Here is a 19,983-nt window from a genome sequence, read left to right on the forward strand (position 1 = left end):
AAAATCACACAAGTAGTTCAAAACGAACTTTCTACTAACTCTTCTCTTAATGTTAGGGCACAAAACGTTTACTTTCATACATACCTGCATGAGGAAGAAATCAATGACCACTCGGACACAGACGCGTCTTCTCCAGCGGCTTGAGCGGGAAAGAGCTCCCTCTTTCGTCCTTATCAGACATCACTAGTCGATCGCAAATCACACTTTTCAAAGAGGCTGTACTAGCAGATCACAGATGACATGTACAGTTATATAAAAAATGTTCTCAAATAATATGAATTATGTTAAACATTTTAAACCTGTTTTTAAGCTCTTTTCAAATACGTTTTTAACACTCTCCATAAGTTCCTAATAAGTCTGTTTACATTCACATTTGAATTTGGCCTATCACTGAATTATTAATTATTGCCTAGCTATGACTAGACTAGACATAAAAACAATAATCTACCACATGTGTTTTTGACACGGGTTGTGTAGAACTGTGCTTTAGCGTGCTGAGAGCTGTTTCTGTTTCTTATTTTGCACCTCGCCCATTGAAAAATGGAAATTAAGAGTCAAACTTTGGCCCTCATTAAATCCTTTTGACAGTAAACTGAGCACTATTGACTTTTTTAAAGAAAAGTTCACCTTCTGACACACCTGATTCATGAGCTGCTCATTAGAAAGCTCTGAAGAAGCCTGGTAACGATCCTGATCATTTGAATCAGGTGTGTTGGATGACAGACACGTCCTAAACCTGCTAGGACTGAAATTGGTGACACCTGCTGTAGATTTTTGTTGATTGAAACAGCACTTGGACCGTAATTATGTCTCTACCATTTTTCGACAGCTGTTTTGCTAATATGAGGATGTTTGCTATGTTTTGAGGCGCTGTACAACTTTTGAGATACGGAAGGAACGGGACCCGGACTTCAAAAAAAGAAGACCTCATTTGCCCCTTGGATGATTACGTTGCCGACTGGTGGAATGGAACGTATAACGGAAAGATGGGCATGATGATAGGGATTTTTTTTTTTGGGTCTGTGCAGATTCATTTTCGAGAGGTGGTATTGTCTTATTATATTTTAGCACCTTGAGAACTGACAAATATTTTCTTGCATGTTCTTTTTAAATGCTGTCACTTTTTTGTATCCATCCATTTATCTTTCACAAGCTTTGTGATTGTGTTGAAAGAAGAAAATGATTCTGTGATTAAATCGTAATAGAAATGGTTGTGTGTGTCAGATGACAGTCAAATAAGCATGTTTTTGTTGACTTCACAATACATTAGACATGTAATTTATGTCGGGAGAAAGTTATGTGCACAGTCTAGGATTACACACTTGACATTCAGAGCAAGCGAAAAGATAATACAAAACCATGCAGTCACAAAAGGAAATATAAGTATAGAGCTTGCTGACAGAGCGGCATCCTGCAAGAGTGCAGATAGCGACAGCCAGGTAAGCAGCAAATGTGACATGTCAGCGGGTAACTTCGCCCCAGCATGATCTGTTGACATCCACTTGGTGAAGAATTGTTCACAAATGGATACGAAACAATCAAGTGCTGTGTAAAATGAAGTGACGAAGAGGACTAAATTTGAAAGACTTGAACCATTTCTCCTGTGTGTGTGTTACTGTCAACGGACAATTTTTTTGCTGTTAGAAAACTTCAGGTTTGTGTTTTGAAACTCAGCTTGTAGCAAATGTGAGTGACGCCATGCATGCTGTGATCGCAAGAATGCAATTTCAGCATCCCGGCCACAGACATCTATTAAGGATACTTTTATCAAGCTCCTCTCTCGCTCTGCTTCTAACATACAGTTGAATTTAGTTGGTTTTCACATTGATGATTGCACATTGTCTGGTTGTAGAAAGCTGCAAATAAAGTGAAGCAACCTTTAAGCTACACATGAGCATAGAAAACTTTGGAAAAAGTCACTTGGGTCATCATCAGTACTATAGTTCCTTTTGGGCAGACCCATCCCCATAACTCAGCTTGGGCACATGAAGTGTATGGGAGGTGCTCAATTATTATTAATTCCCTACAGATGACTCCATAATTATGATGCTACTGTACTCTATTCACGCCGATCTGCCTCTCCGAGTCTTAAGTGGCAGCCTTCGCAATTTACAGCACATTTACATATGCTTAAGTCGAAGTCGTGGCCATATTGGATGTGGCAAAGTGAAACGATTTCTGAAGATACGGTCTTTGTTTGTTCACTTGTTCCTTATATATATCATCAAGACATAATTCATTGGATTGATAGTGAACCATTTTGATTGAATTATGTCATTCTAACTCAATTTGACAAATTTCCCGATTTTATGACTAGTATGATGATCACATCCAATATGTCGGATTTTGGTATCGCTCGGAATGGGCTGAAGGCGGTGTCAGCAAAAAATAAAAAGTAAAAGAGAAGGGATCTTCATTATAGATGTCCAAAAATATTGTAGGTCCTGTGGTTTCTTTTATGAAACGGGTTCAAATTGCTGTCTTTTAACCGCCCGAATGTTATATAGTATGCCCCTCCTTATGTTTTGTTGTTGCCATATTACACAATACAGCCACACTAAAAACTTGCAGATTCACTTTGAAAAATGTGCCAGAGTCCAACATTGACATAATTCATCGCGTAGAGGCTTTTGCAGATAAGACTGGCCATCAATCGAACAAAATCGCAACAGTGATTCTTATGTTTTTAACGTCTAAGTGATAAACAACATTGATATTTCGCAACACAAAAATAGCTACTATTATCACATAAAAGAAAAGAAAAAAATCAATAAAAACATGTTTATTTTAGAGATCCGTGCCTCAAGTGGGGTTGCACAAGCATTTGGTGGGTGGGTAAAAAATTAAAATCTGTATTTTTTTCCCCCCCGGAGTTGGGGGGGGGGGCTGCGAATATTCGATTTGGTGAGTATCCAACCACTGTAATTACAACTCCAAAAACACATGGCAAATAATTAACAGCGGGTGAGTGGATCAGGACAGTAAAAATGAGTGTCACCCATTTGCCCCACAGTCATTGAACGCATCTGCAACGAGGTATTGTTTTTGCTTGAACGGGAGGGAGCGCCAACATGGCGTCTGATGGCGAGTCGCTCGAGTCCTGGCTTAGTAAGTACACTTTAAAAGTCAATTTTAGCCATATGAAGTAAAAGTTAGATATATCTGTGTCAAAGCTGCATCGGTGACTGTGAGCAAATTATAAGTTAAGCGTCTGTTTGAATAGTTTCGGTCGTAGTGTTGACAGAAAAAGTCGTTCTGACACAGCTGTTGACTCGTCGCCTATTTGTCATTACCCGTGAGGGAAATAACTTTTTGTTGTGGTTGAGTTTAAAAAGTACTTTACGAGGCGTACTGTAATATATTTTGCCGCTGTCACCACGCACTAAATCATTGAGCCCCAGTATTCTGCAGATTTGAACTTTTATCGCAAAGGAGCAGCAACAGGCTGGCCCTTGTCTGTGTGGACTACTAATGAAGTCAAACAGGAAGAAAAAGTGGAAAAACAGCCAGGCTTGATTGAAGTAGAAAAAAAGACGTGAGATGCATGAGTTCACGGTCTTGACTGAAGATGGTTGAAAAAACAAAAACAGGCCAACTGGGGTCTCAAACTCCCTTACTGTCAGAGCACTATTTAACCAGTTTACTTGGTAAATATAGTGAGCTTTGAATATAAATGAAATGAAGCTTCACTACACTGAAGCTACACCACTAAAATGTATTAAGCTAAGTTAAATTTGGATAATCATGCTATTTACTACCGCTGCAATATCAATGTCTTGGATTAATGCAGTTACAGCTTTGTTGTTATTCCATAACTGAAATGTGTACTGAAGAAATAATGTATTATAGTTGCAGATGCAGTTATTAGGGCACAACCAATATGGATTTTTAGACGATTACAGTTATTTGGCAGAAAAAAATTCTGATAAGCAATGAATTGTCTGATTAATTAAAATAAAAAAAATAAAAAATAAATATATATATATATAAAATGATTCCGATTTATTTATTATTAAATAATTAATTAATGTACTTATTTTTGGGTCCCTAAGGCTTACAAGAACATTGTCCCTGTGGCATACAGGTAGAACATTAGTTTTACAATCCATTAATTGTCCTTGAATATATGTTTAACTGTAGAACATAGAATAATTTTCAAGTACGAAAAGTGCCCCCCCCAAAAAAAAAAAAACATTACCTGATGAATTTATTGTTAGATCATGTAAGCAGCTTCATGAGTGAAGTTACTGGCAAAACATTATTTACGCATGTTGTCCTTTAACGTTAAATTACATTTTCTTCTACTCCATTATTTTCTTTGAAGTGATGACTTCAAAATAAAAAAACAACCAAAAGCAAGCCTCTCTCAGATGTCAAAACATGTCATGTAGCATTTTAAATACATATATGACATGTAGAAAGAGAGAGCGAGAGTTCAACTGAAACAGGAGCCAATCGTTTACTTTTTCGTTTTTAAAGGCTTGCACTTTAACACAACTGGCGGTTCAGCATCTTGCTTAAGAGGGGCAGTTCACCATGGTCACAATGGCTACGGTTTGAACCCACAACCTTCTGATTCGGAGATTACCTTCCTACCATCTGAGACCTGCCGCTTCGCTTCTAAAAAGTTTCCCCTCAAGAAATGTGTCCACAGCCTTGCAAACACTGATATTGACCAAAAATGTTCTACTGTTTGCCCTTCAGTTGTTATACACGGTGGATTAAGACCATGCAAATGCAATATCGCACTCAGGAGCAATGTAAACAGGTAATCCGCCATTGTTTTTCTCTTTCCCCCATCCAGACAAAGCCACCAATCCTTCCAACAGACAAGAAGACTGGGAATATATTATGGGATTCTGTGACCAAATTAATAAGGAGCTCGAGGGGTAAGACCACGTTGATACAATCAGCGCAAATGTTTCCTACTATGACGAAGAACACCCATACAATGTAGCTACTCAGTTTGCTTGTTGTGCTGGACACAGCCAATTGTCAGGTCTCTATTATGTGGTCATTATAATAAATGTTTGTATTGTCATTTTCCCAGCCCGCAAATAGCCGCAAGACTCTTGGTACACAAGATCCATTCACCACAGGAATGGGAGGCACGACAAGCCTTGATGGTATGTCGTCGCGTTCTATAATTTTCTGCACAGTGGAATTTTCTGAAGTCAAATCACATTCAAAATTTCTTCTGATTTTGAGTTATTCTATCTTAGTGGTGGACCGTGCATTTGGTGCCAGGGCCTTCAGTAGCAACTTACCCAAGTTAATTAACCTTTTAATACCAATATCATAGAAATCATCACCCTAAACATAATATGGCAGCACGCAACTGTGCCATGCACTTCAATCTACTACAATAACAAAAATGTAAAACATTCAAATAAAATGCATGTGTGCAGGTGCTACAGGTGTGTTTTGCTAGTTGAACTTGACGTGCTCTGACCAACCAATCAGAGGACAGAAAAATGCTGATGTCATCGTTTGCTTGCGTGCAGGCCCTTTGAAGGCAAATTGTTTTCATTTGATCTATTTTAGTCTTACGTGATTAAAAAAAGTAACATCCTCATATTTATTCATGTTCAGGAATGTCCCACCGGTTTCGAGGTTAGTCACATTGTGCAATCAATGTGTTTCCATCATCATCTAAGTTACAGCTGGACTTAACGATTTTCATTTTTTGTTTTGAATTCATGACCTTGTGCTTTTTTTTTTTTATACAAATATTTTCTGAAATTACAACTTAAACTGCGTAAAACGTAGGTCGGTGATAAACGACCACAATTTTTGACTTGTGTATAAATTCAAGTTGCATCGCTATGTACTCCGTACTGTATATGGAATATTTTTTAGTTTTTAAAATACAATAACAATCCATGGGAAGTTAAGGCTTTAGTAGTATTTATACATTAATTTGTTGATTCGTTAGAAAAATAAATGTATTTGAATTTTTTTGTTAATTAGAACCTCATACAATTTTTTGTTTTGTTGTGTTTGTGTGTGTGTGTGTGTTATTTTGTTGTTCTTTTGAACTCTCCTTTCTAGTCCTGTATTGCACAGAATAATAATTGCCATAAAGAGATATCATAGTATGGATGTAGCTCAATTCCCCAGTAGTTTACATCATCTCGTTCTCTGCTAGTTGCAGCCATATGGTGTGCTCCATCTTGACTAATTTGTGTCATGGTTAATTAAAGGGAGAGTTTGCAGTTTTAAAACTGTGAGCAATATTTCACTACTTGTAATCTGGTAGTAGTCTCTGACCATAACCATGTTACCCACTTACATGAACTAGGCATGCACTTTACATATTGGTTTTAGGTTTTGTGTTTCGGACTGTACAGTTAATTAAATGTGCATATATATTTTTTAAAAAGGTGTTAAACGTACCTGAAGACTGTCAAGCAGAATTGTTACTAATTCTATATCAGTTCTCAATCTTCTCAGCTGCCTGTGGCCTTTCCACCTCTAAAAGGCAGCTCTCAACGTCCCTTTTATGACAGTTAATGGAAGAAAAAAAAATTGTTTGTTGTTTTTCCTGTCGTAGGTTCTGGAAGCTTGCATGAAGAACTGCGGCCAGAGGTTTCAGAACGAAGCGGGCAAATTCCGTTTTTTGAACGAGCTCATTAAAGTGATCTCCCCTAAAGTGAGTGACACCAAAATTGGTGAGCATTTTTTTACTTTTAAATAATATTATGCATCAAGTTTTTTTCTCCCTTCAGTATCTAGGAGACAAAGTGTCTGATGAGGTGAAGTCAAAAGTAATTGAGATGATTTACAGTTGGACCATTTATCTACCCGAGGAAACCAAAATCTGTGAGGCTTATCAGATGTTGAAGAGCCAAGGTGAGTGTAATAATACATCCGTCCATTATCCGAACCACTTACCTGCAGTGATCTTACATTATAGATGCATGCTCTATGATGTGCATTTATGAGTTAATTTGAAGTTATTAAATGCAGTATGTGTATTCATATTTCCAGGCATTGTGTTAGCTGACCCAGAGATCTCTCTCGATGCGACATTAGTCCCAACTTCCCCGTCTCAGCGGCCCAAGAATCCTGTGTTTGATGATGAGCACAAAGGCAGAGTAAAAGCAACCATTTTAATAATTTCATACCTGACTTGTTTGGACACTGCATATCAGCAACCAGCTCCTACGTCCCCATCTCCCTTTGTATATAAATAGCCTTTTAATAGCTTTTTGTTGTTGTTGTTGTTTTTTGCAAGTGACTGTGTATGATTGCTCGTGTGTATACACGCATTGGTTCAATGCATGCGTGAGCATGTCAGGCTGTTAGAAGTTATGCAAGTTGATTTTTATTAATCCTGGGATGTTTATTTACTCATCTGTAAATGGGAGAGGCCTTTATTTGTACAAAGGCTTTTTGGAGATAATATTAAATAAATTATGTGAATTTATAATACAATTTATGTCAAGGGAAACTGACGTTCAAAACAAAGTTATTAATATACAGTATGTAATTAATTGAAATTGTTTCTATCAGAAGTTTTTTTGAAAGTGTTTCATAAAGTCTCTTTTTTTTCCCCCCAACTTTTTTGAAATTGTGATTTCCCCTTTTGACGACAATTGATGGCACCCCAAAATGGTTTTCCCGCTGTTCACGACATTTGATCTATGGCAGTAATCTGGGCTGTTGGTTTCTGTATTTGTTTGCGTGTGTGTAGTCTATTGCTGAGGGGTAACATTTGACACGTCCACAATGTTGTTGTTTTTCACCACTGCAGAGGTTGGCAGAGCTGCTTAAGAGCAAAAAGCCAGCAGATCTGGAGGCAGCAAATCGGCTCATCAAGAACATGGTGAAAGAGGTACATCAGTCATCCTTACATCAAGCCAAACTTAGAGTCAAGAAGTGACAGCAGTTTAATGAGCACCGTGTAATTAACTTTTGTCGCAGGACGAAGTGAGATCGCAGAAAATGTCAAAGCAGAAAAGCGCACTGGAGGCGGTCAATAACAGGGTGAAACTCCTTAATGAGATGCTGGCTTACTTCAGCCCTGAAGACTCCACTGATGGCGACAAGGATCTCATTAGGGTTGGTTCTCTGCACACAATTTAACAGCTTGTCTTACTCATTGACAAACAAACTTTAATGCCACCATTCACACTTCAGTCTCATTACTAGCAACACGATGTTTTGCAGGAGCTGTGCGTCGACTGTGACAAGCTGAGACAAACAGTGTGTCAGCTCGCTACAGAAACGGACGACAATGACATCAACTTGGGTGCGGAGTAAGCTGAGTGTGATGATGTGCTTTTGCATTCCTGTATGACAATGTTTATGCCAAGCTCTCCTGTATATAAACTAGGAGACATCCTGCAGGCCAACGATGACCTCACCACTGTCATTAATTCCTGTAAGAAAATTGTGGAAAGCCAATCCAAAAATGACATGACTAAAACACCATCAACAGTCAAACAAGGTACAGTTTAAGATTTTGTTTCTGTAATTAATGAGAATTTTGTCAGTCGCGTTAAATTGGTGGGTTCACTCACAACTCACAAGCAACCACACAGGGCAGAGCCAGACTGTTTCGGGGTGGAACCGGTGCAATGGAAAAGCAGCTTATTTTGCCTCAATTGTTTTAAGTCCTTTAATTCACAAGTAGAAGAAAATACTTCACAGTGGAAAAAGCATTCTACAAAAGCATATTTTCTGGCATTGGAAAACAATGTGAGAAGATTTATTCAAATGTGTGAAGTGGAGAGTGTCATTCAATTGTGATTAAGAGTTTAATAAAAGAGCTTATAACGTGGAAAGACAATCTGTTCCCCAAGGTCGTGATAATTCTGTATCCCGAACAATATGCCACCCTCTCCATGTTATTGCTGTCATGTGCAATGCAAATGCCACTGGTGATAGTCAAGAAAATACTCATGTGCGCATAATGTGCTGCAATATTACTTTTGACTGTCAAGGTAACCTAGTGTACCCTTTCTCCTTGCAATAGGCACCTGCTGCACTACTCAGTCAGAGAGTTTGATTGATTTGACAGAAGTGGACATCCCAAGTTTCTCACAACTAGGAAAGAGAGATTCGACATCTAACACGGTTTCTCATGTTGATCTTCTGTGCGGAACCGCTGTTGCTGGAACATCCCCAGCAAGCTCTGACGTAGTGTCTGCACCGTTTTCTCTGCTGGATGAGGACCTGCTGACTTTAGGTAACATTCACCACTGCACATGTCAGAGTTCAAAACCACAGGGAGGCAAGTGACTCACTGCTGCCAGTGGCTGACAAGAAAAATATGGCACTCTGCCCGTGAAAACAGAAATATTATGTGTGTTCCTCCATGAGAACTATGTCCAATGGTATTTAATCCCAAAAAAAATCTGGATTTTTTTTAAAATTATGTCAGTTTTTTTTTTTATCCTCTCAGAGCCATACTAAATGACATACATATACTGGGATAATCAAAATAAAACTGAGTATTTCAGTTTTTTTTTTGTTTTTTTTAGCTTTTGACAGGACAGCTGAAGAAAAAATGAGAGAAAAGGCAGCTGGTTAGAATGTCTGCTTCAAAGTTATGAGGGTTATGGTTTGAATGTTTACTCCCCGTATGGTTTATGTGGTGGTACTCTGGCTTCTTCCCAGATTTAAAAAAATGTGCATGTTAGCTTCATGCCCTTTGTCTACAAGTGCCATCCAATTTGCTGGCAACCAGCTGAGGATGTACCCCGCCTCTCACTCAAGTAGGCGAGGATCGGCTCCAGCAACCCTAATGAGGACAAGCGCTATAGAAAATGGATGAATTATATAAATAAATAAAGTAAAACATCAATATTGTGGCAAGGGGCAAATACTCCACTCCACTCTACACTATTTGTGTTGAGAATAATAAAGCAGTAGATCCCATTTAGTTTATTGTAAAAAATATTTTCACAAAGATAATGACGCTCGGTTGGGAAATATTATTATTAATAATGTATTATTTTTGGGTGGTTATGTTGAAATTCTGTTTTAGTAACAGATGCATTGCTACAACAACCTTGATAATAAACATATTGTTAAATGAATAAAGGAACCTCTTTGACATTGTCAATCAGAAGTCAGCATTATATTACTTAATCTTATTCATATGTGTGGGCATACTCTGCTCATGGCATGACCAATGACTTGTAAATTCTGTTCCCCACTGATAAGGGCAGTGCAAAACTTCAAAAAGCTTAATAATTTAAAATCCGCTGGTATGCTGTGATAAAAGATTTACCTAGCAGAGCTGACCTTTGGGCAAATGTTGCTCAATCCCCCCTCACCCCCAAGAAAATTCCCACTACTTGCAACTTTTGTTTTCTTATTAACTCATTTATAGGCAGCAGAGAATGCTCATTTAGTTTTCTATTCTTCACAGGATCTCCTGGACCTGTTGCAACTGAATCAGTGCTACCGAGCAATTCCATACAGCCCATCCAGGTACATTGAAACTATTTCATTACCATCCTAATATTGTACTAATAGAAAATTTCCTTTATTAATTCAGAATTATAGTCAGGATGTGGCACTTTTGGACACAACTTCAATAGCAAGACCTGCAGCCTCCATCTCATTCCTCAGCCCGGGGTTCAACACACATCAGTCATCTTTCACGCTCCAGCAGACACAAATCGGCTCAGTCTGGAGCGCACCGGTCCCAGTGGCTTCGCTTCTGTCACCTACCACGCAAAATTCTCCACACGCCTCTGCAGATGCCCAGCATTGCCCAAGGGCGCCGTCTTCCCTGGGTCACAGTCTACAAGACCTAGCCCTGCTTGATTTAGGCGGTACTAAAAGGTGAGTAGCAGGTGGTATTTTCATCGGGGGTTGGACAACTACAGATTTTTGTTGTTGCTGTCGGTGCTAAGAGGATGCAAGTCGAGTTGACTTCACATATTGCCAAAAGTATTCGCTCACCTCTCTTGACTCGCATATTAATTTATAAACTGTCTCACCTGTTTTCTGGGTCTGGTCATGTGACGTTCACAAGCTGAGCCCATAGGAATTGTGACAACAATTTCAGTCGATAGCAGGTGGCAGTACAGGGAAACAAATGAGGTGGATTTTTATGCTTAACTCATTCACTCCCAGCCATTTTCACTGAAGCAACCCCCTTCGCGCCTGGCTGTTTTACTGGATTTTGACTGAATTTGCAAGGCTCACAGAATGTTGTGTTCTATTGCTATAAAAACATGGAGAAAGTAAAAAAAAAGATTAGAGTCTCTTCTTTCATCAGGAAAAAAAGGATATTTCTATCTGTTTCCGTTTTGCAGCCATTGGCATTAGAATATCGCTAAGTTTTGTCAATATTCACAAATCTGTTTAAAACAGTGGGGAAAAGACCTTTTTGCAACATGGCCCTGGTTGGTCTCTTATACTCTGCTGCCACCTGCTGGCCGTTTTTGTAATAACTACCATTGCTTTAAGCGTTCTCTTCAGTTCAGAGACTGCATCAAAACCTTCTGTATGCTCTAGCTTAAAAAAAAAACATTTGAAAAAAACTTACAAATACATTTTTGGGACCATGATAATATTTAAAATGGAACGTATTTATACGTTTTTGGGAACAAATAAGTTAATTAAAGTTCAATATTAATCAGAATACAGGGTTCAGACTAATGGGGGCACATTTTTGGCTTGACTTAAAAGTACATAAAGTACAGTCAGTGATCCCTAGTGCCATCTAGTGGTGAACTAATAATTCATTCATTTTAAAAAAGCGTATTTTTAAAAATATATCTCTTGTTAGCTGCATCAGCTAAATCCATCTCGCTCTGTCTTTCGGCGTCGCTGTCGCGGCCGAGATGCTCGTTTGCTTGCGCTAAATAAGAATTGGTTTAGTAGGCTTGCAAAATGTGGTCTCTCTGAGTCACCGTAGTGTACGTGATTCTAAATGTATGCATTTCGGCGGCATTATATGCTATAGCATCATCTAGTGGTTACTTAATGCACACTGCACCTTTTAAGTTCTATTTAATTACAGTATGATTATGGCCTGTGTTTTTCTGTAAAATATTTTGTTGTGCTATTTGTCCCTGTTAAAATGCACATTACGACAATTTCTGCTTTTTGGGGGAAGACGAGAGCGGATTAATGGCATTTCTATTCATTTCAATGGGAAAACGTAATTTGAGATACAAGTGTTACGACTTACTTCGTGGAACAAATTGAACTCTAAAGGCACCACTGCTCTGGAAATTGCTCCCCTGCAATTTAATTACCACAAGTGTTGCAATGCAGTATTGGTTTCCCCGTAAAGCATGGTAATAAGTTACGATAAAACAAAAGTGAAATGTTCCATTGCAAACCCTAGCCTTACAGTATTCCGAGCACTAAAAACGAATGTTAAGTGGGACATCAATTATTAGTCATGACAGCTTTTGTGGCCTCTTTGATTGGTTATCTTTGCCACCAGAGCAGTACTCATCTGATGGTCTGTGTGATTATGCCCACAGCATCCCTGTGGTGCACTTTGACAGCACACAAGCCAAGCGTGGCGGTTTGTGTCCTCCTTCCAATCTCCTGCACCATGAAGGGATGCCAGTGGCGTCTACTTGCCGACCGGCCAGCGGTCTAGTCAACAACGCTCCATTACACTCTCCATCCCCCTTCCTCACACACAGCCAGACCTCTTTCGGCGGGCTAGATGCGACGTCTCTTGCTGATGTATTTGTACCTTTGGATGCTATCAAACCAAGTGAGTTTGTGTTACTGGTTGTGCGCAACATACCATGCAAGCTTGTCAAGTGTTTCTCAAACTTTATTGACCCAAGGCACATCTCACAGCAAGTATACTGAAATCATGAGTGTGTGCATGCCATGACTCCTTCGGTTGCATGAATGGCGACAGGTGGATAGAGGTTAATTATGTACATTCTGCCATCTCAAAACGAAATGTTATGAATTATTTGGGTTGTCATCTGCAGCATGTGGAAGGTGCCGTGTAGAAGGTTAACACAGATGACTTAATGAACTCGCTTTAACCTAAACTTGTCCTGCTTTATTTTAGGTAAGATGTGTCCAGTCACAGTATACGACAAAGATGGCATTCGCCTGCTGCTGCATTTCGCCAGTGACTGTCCGCCCGGCAGGCCTGACGTGTTGGTGATTGTGGCCTCCTTGCTGAATACATCCCCACTTCCTGCTAAGGACATTGTACTGCAGGCAGCCGTTCCCAAGGTAAAACGTTGCTGTACTTCATCATTCTTTTTAAAACGATCATAACGCTGTGGTTTGACCCTGTGGAGAAGTATAAAATTCACCATACTGAAAGCTGTCTAATATTTTCCATGTCTTTTTTTAGACTCAAAATATACCACTAAAAATAGCAAAGACCTCTGTCAACTTTGAACTATTAACAAATGTGAAGTCAAAAAAAACATGGAGCATCATATTTGTTTGTTTTTCCCAAGCATATTTTAATTATGAATATAATATAAATAACATAAAAAATAGACCTATGACCGGGCAATTGTGTTTTTGATCTTATATTTCTATTTTTATCTCCAACACAAGTGTTTGGAGATTGCTGATAATAATGAAAGTAGTTCTATTCTACTCTACATGAGACCAAAATATTGTGAACCACTATCGTCAGCATGATGCAGTATACCTCTGCAAATTACATCCGCAATGAAAATACATATTGTGAAATAAAATTCCTGTAAAGGTGGATTTTGTGGAACTCATTTTATTCTTCAAGTGGTGAAAATGCATGTTGTGGCCGAATGGTTTTATTGCCACTGAGTTTGTAAACAACTATAGAAAAATTTAGCCATTTTTAAAAATGTAGGAGGGCAAATTTACTTATATTGTTAATGTCTGGTGTGTTTGTTTTTCTCTAAATTTGAGATATTGAAAAAGCAAGCGTCAGGGATCAACAAACCCACAAATGTTTTGATTGCGCTTCAGGAAGACAACAAACCAACAGACTGTGATCAAAACAACATCATAGCATCAATCAGAACCATGCATTGATTAACTCGGTAAACATGAGCATGTGTGTGTGCTCCCATCCAGACTATGAAAGTAAAATTGCAGCCACCCTCTGCAACACAGCTTGCTCCCTTCAACCCCATCCTGCCCCCTGCTGCCATCACTCAGGTCGTGCTGCTTGCCAATCCTCGCAAGGTAGTGTTGAGCCTGAGGCTGTTTTCCCCGCCTCGGTCATACGTTTGTTTTGCATTTCAATTTAACATTTCTACCTTGTGCTTGTGTGGATGTGTGCATGTCTGTGTGTGCACTTGATTGGCAGGAAAAGGTGCGGATGAGGTACAAGTTGACATTCACGCTGGATGAGCAGCTCTACACGGATGTCGGGGAAGTGAATGAGTTTCCAACTCCTGACAGATGGGGGAGCTGTGACCCCATTTCAACTCCCCAAAAACAGAGCAGGTCATGAGAAAAGCCACAAATACTGGCCAGGAGCTTTAATGTACTCAACAACATATGGGGAGTGGGTGGCATTTTTAGAATATCACTGCTATATTTTTGTTTATGTAAAATTAGTGGCATTTTTTAAAAGAATACAATGGAATATTATGAAAAATTTTAAGAGTTGAGGCAGGCTGGGAGAAACATACAACATGATCAAAGATGCCGAGTGAGATCAACCATAATACTGTGGGAATTTGTTTACAACATGCGCTCAGTCTCCACAATGTAATTTAACTGGGAGAGCGGTGCTTTGGTTGGTGTTGCTCTTTTGACCAGCAATAGTGTAATCAAAGGGTTGAATATCTCTTAAAATTAAACAAAACATTTTAAACACAAACATGAGTAGAGACATTAAAACAGAATTTGGAAATTAAACCTGAAGTGTAAATCCAGCCTAATTAGGCCTTTATTGGGATTTTTTACTTTATTTTTAATGCAAACAAATGGACCTTCAAAGTGAATGTTTACTTGACACCTTCTTGCATCGCCATTCAAGTTTAACATTCATGGCAGCACACAGGGTCCCCATTTTGATGATAAATCACACAGCATTAACTTATTGCTCTCATATCGTGTTTACTTTCTATCTGGTCAAAATGAAGAATTGTTGCACATCTTGTTAAATTGCAAAAAAAAAAAACATTGATTGTGAAGCCCAACAAGTTTCTGTTCTTGTCAGTCCGTTATTAAGGAGGCTGGAGCCGTACTTGCAAAAGGATTTGCTTTTTATCAATCTACTTGTATTTATTTATTGACGTCCACATTATTTATTCTTCAGTTGCAGCAGTTGGAAGGGTTACATTTTTCTTGTGCACATACTGTTACATAAATGAATGAAGGTCCGCATGCACATAAGAAATAGCTTACTACATACACCTTTTGCAGTAATCGTGTTTCCTTCGAAGGTACAAATGACTCAAAGGTATTTTCTTTGACTTTTTTTAATGGTCATTTTGCCTCCATATGGGTTCCTATGTGAAGAAGATATTTAAAGAGCATGTACAATAGTCAGCAGTTTTTTTTTTGTAAATGTGCTTTCTTATAGAGTATTGCCTAAACTTTTGTATTTGTCTGATTGATAAATGACTTAAAGAATATTTATTTTTCAGTCCATTACAAATAAAGAATGTAAAGCAATATATTTGCAGTACAAATTTCTGCTGTTTTGTCATTTTTATAAAGCTAGATAGACCGATTTCTCCCTACTTCATTTGAACGCACACAATCCTTTCTGCAGCGAAGCAAAGAGAATTTCATTAGGTCTGACGGGGTTGGACGAAATACAATTTACATTCACATGTGATGTGGTTGACCTGCTGGTTTTACTGCACAGAGCATTATGTTTTGCAAACAAGAATGAGACAGCCTGTTTGTTTCCCAAGTTCAAAGTTAAAGTTCTTGTAGGCTGAAATTCCAAATTTTTAAACAGAGACAGATGATGCTTGACGACTTTTCTATTTACCTCACTCGAGTCGAGTGATCTTGAGCCTATTTGTAAGGCGAATAGAGAGAAATGATTGCTGTTTCACGTGAACGAGTCACTTAAAAAACCTTAGCTTTTGTATGCGGCCAGGTGACTGCTTTTCGCCGTTTTGGGTATAGAAATTGAGTTTAACAGTCACGAATGGTTATGTTGGATTGGTGATCCAGAGTCAAGTGACACAAGTCTTACTGACAAGCCAACCAAATCATGCAAGCAATAAATTGTTCTTATTTGACTTTCGGCATTTGGTAAATTAAAATAAAAGCAGAATGTAGGACAATGTAAGAGAGTAACTGTAGCATTGCAAATAAATAAAAAAAACCGTAATGGAGTAAATGTAGCTCATAGTCGTTAGAATATTTTGGTTTTTGTGTCACCCCACTAGAGCGCTAGACGGCGCTCACGCTCTATTACTTGGGGGCGCCACACAGCGAAGAAGAAAAGATACAGAGCGGCAGCTAGACAACGCAGCAACCATGGCAGACGAGAAGCCTAAGGTAACGGCTTACATGTACACATTTTTTTCACCTCCTTATACATTCGCCTTTGTTTACACAGATGATACCAAACAATATTATCGGGTCCAAGTCCAATCATTCGAGGAAAGATTTGGCCGCCGGACCCGGCTTTAACGCACAATCAACCCAGCTAGCGGCATAATTAGCGTGGCAAGCTAGCGCGCATAGTGTGCCTAAAACGGACGGGAATTCGATAATATTATTGTCATGGTGTAAGCCATGACGTAAACATAACCCTCGCGTCTGTACTTCATCTTAGTACTGTATAGTGATGGGAGTGTTAGCGGGCAGAATGTATGTTTTGAATAGGCCGTTGATCGTTTCCCGGCGTGGGCAACCTATGTCCCGCGGGCAGCATGATAACGTGTTGGTTGTTTTGTTTGTGTCTGCCAGGAGGGAGTGAAAACGGAGAACGAGCACATCAACCTAAAGGTGGCTGGCCAGGACGGTTCGGTGGTGCAGTTCAAGATCAAGAGGCACACTCCACTTAACAAACTCATGAAAGCTTATTGCGAACGGCAGGTGAGACACGTCGTACTAACCCGTGAAATGATCGGGCCCAAACCTTTTTTTGCACCAAGGGCCAGTTCTACAGGAAGACATATTTTGGGAGACCAGAATAGAAACAAAACTAGTACGGATGTCCAGCGTTGGAGCGTTCAACCAAATTGTCTAACATTAATACTGAAATATGCAGGTGTGCTTGAAAGTTTACATACCCTTGGGGTATCTGTTTGGCTCTAAACCGCCACCACAATGGATTGGATTTTAAGTAAACAAGATCTGTCTTTCATCGTTAATTTGAAGGTATTTACATCCAAACCAGGTGAAGGGTGTATGAATAACGGGGCTTTGTAAATGTGCATAGTTGGCTGCTCAGCTGTTCCATGGACAGGTGTGTTAATCCTTTATTTTCCAATTCACAAGAACACGGCCACCGATATCATCGTGCATCCCTACTCACGTTTTATTGGAATAATTGTCTCAATCACAGTATTGTCATTGATCAGTCTGGAACATAATTTTTGTATCCTTTCTCACAGGGATTATCAATGAGGCAGATACGATTTCGGTTTGATGGCCAGCCGATCAATGAAACGGACACGCCCTCGCAGGTATTAAAAATGTGATTTATATTATTGAGTAATATTGATCCCTCGCGGTGGAAAACTTGCATTAACCCTTGAAGGAGACTTGTGTAGCTTTTTAGAGCTGCAAAACAAGAAATTATATTTGCCAAGATAAGTCATCGATTCATTCTTAGCACATTACATAAAATTTCAATATTTGCAGTCTTCCTATATTCTCATTTATGATGTATTTTAGAGATTCTGTGTGGACGATGTGCCACAGTATGTTGTGTAATTATTCTTTCCTGCAGGCGGCCATATTTTAAGCCTCTGCATGGCATGAAAATTTTATTTGTGAATGTATTTGGGTCGGGGGGGGGGTGACAAATTTGTACGACAGCCTACATAATTACTTTACCTCCATTCTGCTGTATTCAAACTACTTGTGCCTTTCACAGTATAATAGCACCCTCTGTTGGTGGAAAGTTGATACAGCAGTCAATGAGATTTCCCATTTGGGGCACTTCTAAGGGGTCGCCACGGAGATGATATGTTGTATATGTTCCCCTCAATATTGCGATTGCCATTTAATATGCAATTATTTTTTGAAGGTCCTCTTCACGTGTACTTTTCAACAAACACAAGCATCTCAGGATGGGTCTCTTTGACATTTGAACCTGTATGGTCCCGATTCCTGGGACCTCGGAATCAACACCGTCAACAGTATCAATCATTTTTGGTACTTTTGGGTCTGTTTGGTTAATAATTGCTGATAGGATAATGATTCTAAAAGATTTGAAAATGACAGGAGCCCGTACATATGAGCTGGTTCTGCTTCCTTATACAGAGGTGTCTGGCATCCATTTTGTCTTCAGTTACCAAACATGGTCCTTTTTGAGATGCAGTGCCATTGTGAAAGTTCTTTAACCTTTATTTTATACTTAAAATGTGTCAAACTGACACATGCACAATCAAATCTGTCTTAAATATAAGAATGGTCGGTTTGGGGTATTCATTTAGGTTAGTTGTGTTGTATTATTGTGATTGTCGTTTTCGGTGGTTGTAATACTATTGTGGATTGTTTGTAATTTATACATTAACCTTGCATGAGTGGCGAGTGAGAATTTGCTTGCATCCAGTCTTATTGGACTGTGGATCTTTATCCTCTCATCTAACATCCGATCTTTTTTTTTCTCTCTCTCTCTCTCTCTCTCTCTCTCTCTCTCTCTCGCTCTCGCGCTCGCTCTCTCTCTCTCTCTCAGCTGGAAATGGAGGACGAAGATACGATCGACGTGTTCCAGCAGCAAACCGGAGGATGTTCTCCTTAATGACTGTTTCCTGTGTACATCTCTACCTCCCCTTTCCGTGTCCCTCAGCGTCTTCGTTCTGCCCCAGTTTTTGTCATGCATATTATGCTACCAGCCAGTGGAACACGCGTCATGCCGCAAGCAAGCAGCAGCGCAGTTGTTGTAGCTCTTTACACAGTCAGCCACTCATGTCAACTTGTTTGTTCTCTCAGCAGTTGTGGGGTGACAGGGATTTACAGTTCCTCCGTTTTTATACTTCCATCAGCTTTTGTTAGTCATCAAGCAACCCAGCATTTTAAATCCTGTTCATGACAATGTATTGGAATAAATTGAGTCTTTTTTTGTTTGTTTTTTAACGCCTGCTTGTTTTTACGTGATAGAATACAACAAATAAAAAATGATGGTACGATTCAAATTCAAAGCACACATCCATCCCATTTTATATTGCTGCTTCTCCTGTTCAGGGTCGCAGGTGAGCTGGAACCAATCCTGGCTGAATTCAGACTACGCAGTGAGTTGATCGCCAGGCAATCACAAAGACAGACAAACATGAACACTTGTTAACATTAAACATGTTCTGAACAATTGTCATTAACTGGTGAAGTAACGCTAGATAGTGTAATAAGGTTGATACCCATTATAAAATGCGAAGGGATTTTTAAGCTCCCCCCCCAAAAAATATTGAAACATAAGACTGGTAAGGTATGAAAACCCAGGGTTGATTTAAAAAAAAATGGAGGGGGAAATTAGTAAATGGGTGCTTGCAGTTGTCAACCACTAGTATGGGGTAGATGCCACTGATGGCAGCGTTCAAACACTCCCACCCCTGCGTCTCAACTCTGTGAAATGCTTCGGACAACTGAAACAGACACTAGGGCACTACACGCTCGCACCCGTCGATGCGAACGCGCAACCGAGGGGCACAAAGGCGGAAGCGTAACAACTCGGACGCGGACCACACGTCGCAAACTGAAAACGGAAACAAAGCTGATGTGTAAAAACCAGGATGTCAGAAGTCCCGCCTCCTCCCATGGCATATACTCCATCGGTTTAGAGAAGTTGCCAATGTTCGCTGCACCTTCAAATCCCCCCAAAATAAAAGTCCATAGGTTAAACCTTTTGGTTTAAAATGCTTTGGTAATATATCGCTTAAAATTATTTAAAGC

General features: G+C 39.3%; 2 protein-coding genes across 2 annotated transcripts; both read left to right on the forward strand.

Annotated features, from left to right (window-relative positions):
- The first annotated feature begins 3,039 nt into the window (after positions 1–3,039).
- On the forward strand, positions 3,040–15,593 carry gga3a (golgi associated, gamma adaptin ear containing, ARF binding protein 3a). The gene is made up of 17 exons (XM_086082644.1): positions 3,040–3,108; positions 4,805–4,889; positions 5,051–5,126; positions 6,554–6,652; positions 6,729–6,852; positions 6,991–7,097; positions 7,757–7,837; positions 7,927–8,064; positions 8,173–8,254; positions 8,339–8,452; positions 8,981–9,193; positions 10,382–10,443; positions 10,511–10,800; positions 12,459–12,700; positions 13,013–13,182; positions 14,023–14,133; positions 14,258–15,593. Exons 1-17 carry the CDS (start codon positions 3,072–3,074, stop codon positions 14,402–14,404), a joined length of 2,178 nt encoding a protein of 725 aa, XP_085938770.1. The 5' UTR covers positions 3,040–3,071; the 3' UTR covers positions 14,405–15,593.
- A 757-nt stretch (positions 15,594–16,350) lies between these two features.
- sumo2a (small ubiquitin like modifier 2a) lies at positions 16,351–19,173 on the forward strand. Its single transcript, XM_086083595.1, has 4 exons — positions 16,351–16,419; positions 16,834–16,962; positions 17,484–17,555; positions 18,773–19,173. The coding sequence occupies exons 1-4, from the start codon at positions 16,399–16,401 to the stop codon at positions 18,836–18,838; spliced, it is 288 nt and encodes a 95-aa protein (XP_085939721.1). The 5' UTR covers positions 16,351–16,398; the 3' UTR covers positions 18,839–19,173.
- The last annotated feature ends 810 nt before the right edge of the window (positions 19,174–19,983 follow it).

The sequence above is a fragment of the Leptonotus elevatus genome, chromosome 8, assembly GCF_054856555.1.
Source record: "Leptonotus elevatus isolate MCC_2025b chromosome 8, RoL_Lele_1.0, whole genome shotgun sequence".
NCBI classification, from domain to species: Eukaryota; Metazoa; Chordata; class Actinopteri; order Syngnathiformes; family Syngnathidae; genus Leptonotus; species Leptonotus elevatus.

What these genes read in the sequence shown, in the direction of transcription:
- gga3a (XM_086082644.1), top strand. Translation starts at nt 3,072, where the DNA reads ATGGCGTCTGATGGCGAGTCGCTCGAGTCCTGGCTTA. An exon ending in CGACAATGACATCAACTTGG is followed by an intron (nt 8,255 to 8,338) that starts GTGCGGAGTAAG and finishes TATATAAACTAG; the next exon opens with GAGACATCCTGCAGGCCAAC. An exon ending in TGCTTGCCAATCCTCGCAAG is followed by an intron (nt 14,134 to 14,257) that starts GTAGTGTTGAGC and finishes CTTGATTGGCAG; the next exon opens with GAAAAGGTGCGGATGAGGTA.
- sumo2a (XM_086083595.1), top strand. Translation starts at nt 16,399, where the DNA reads ATGGCAGACGAGAAGCCTAAG. An exon ending in AAGCTTATTGCGAACGGCAG is followed by an intron (nt 16,963 to 17,483) that starts GTGAGACACGTC and finishes CCTTTCTCACAG; the next exon opens with GGATTATCAATGAGGCAGAT. An exon ending in AAACGGACACGCCCTCGCAG is followed by an intron (nt 17,556 to 18,772) that starts GTATTAAAAATG and finishes TCTCTCTCTCAG; the next exon opens with CTGGAAATGGAGGACGAAGA.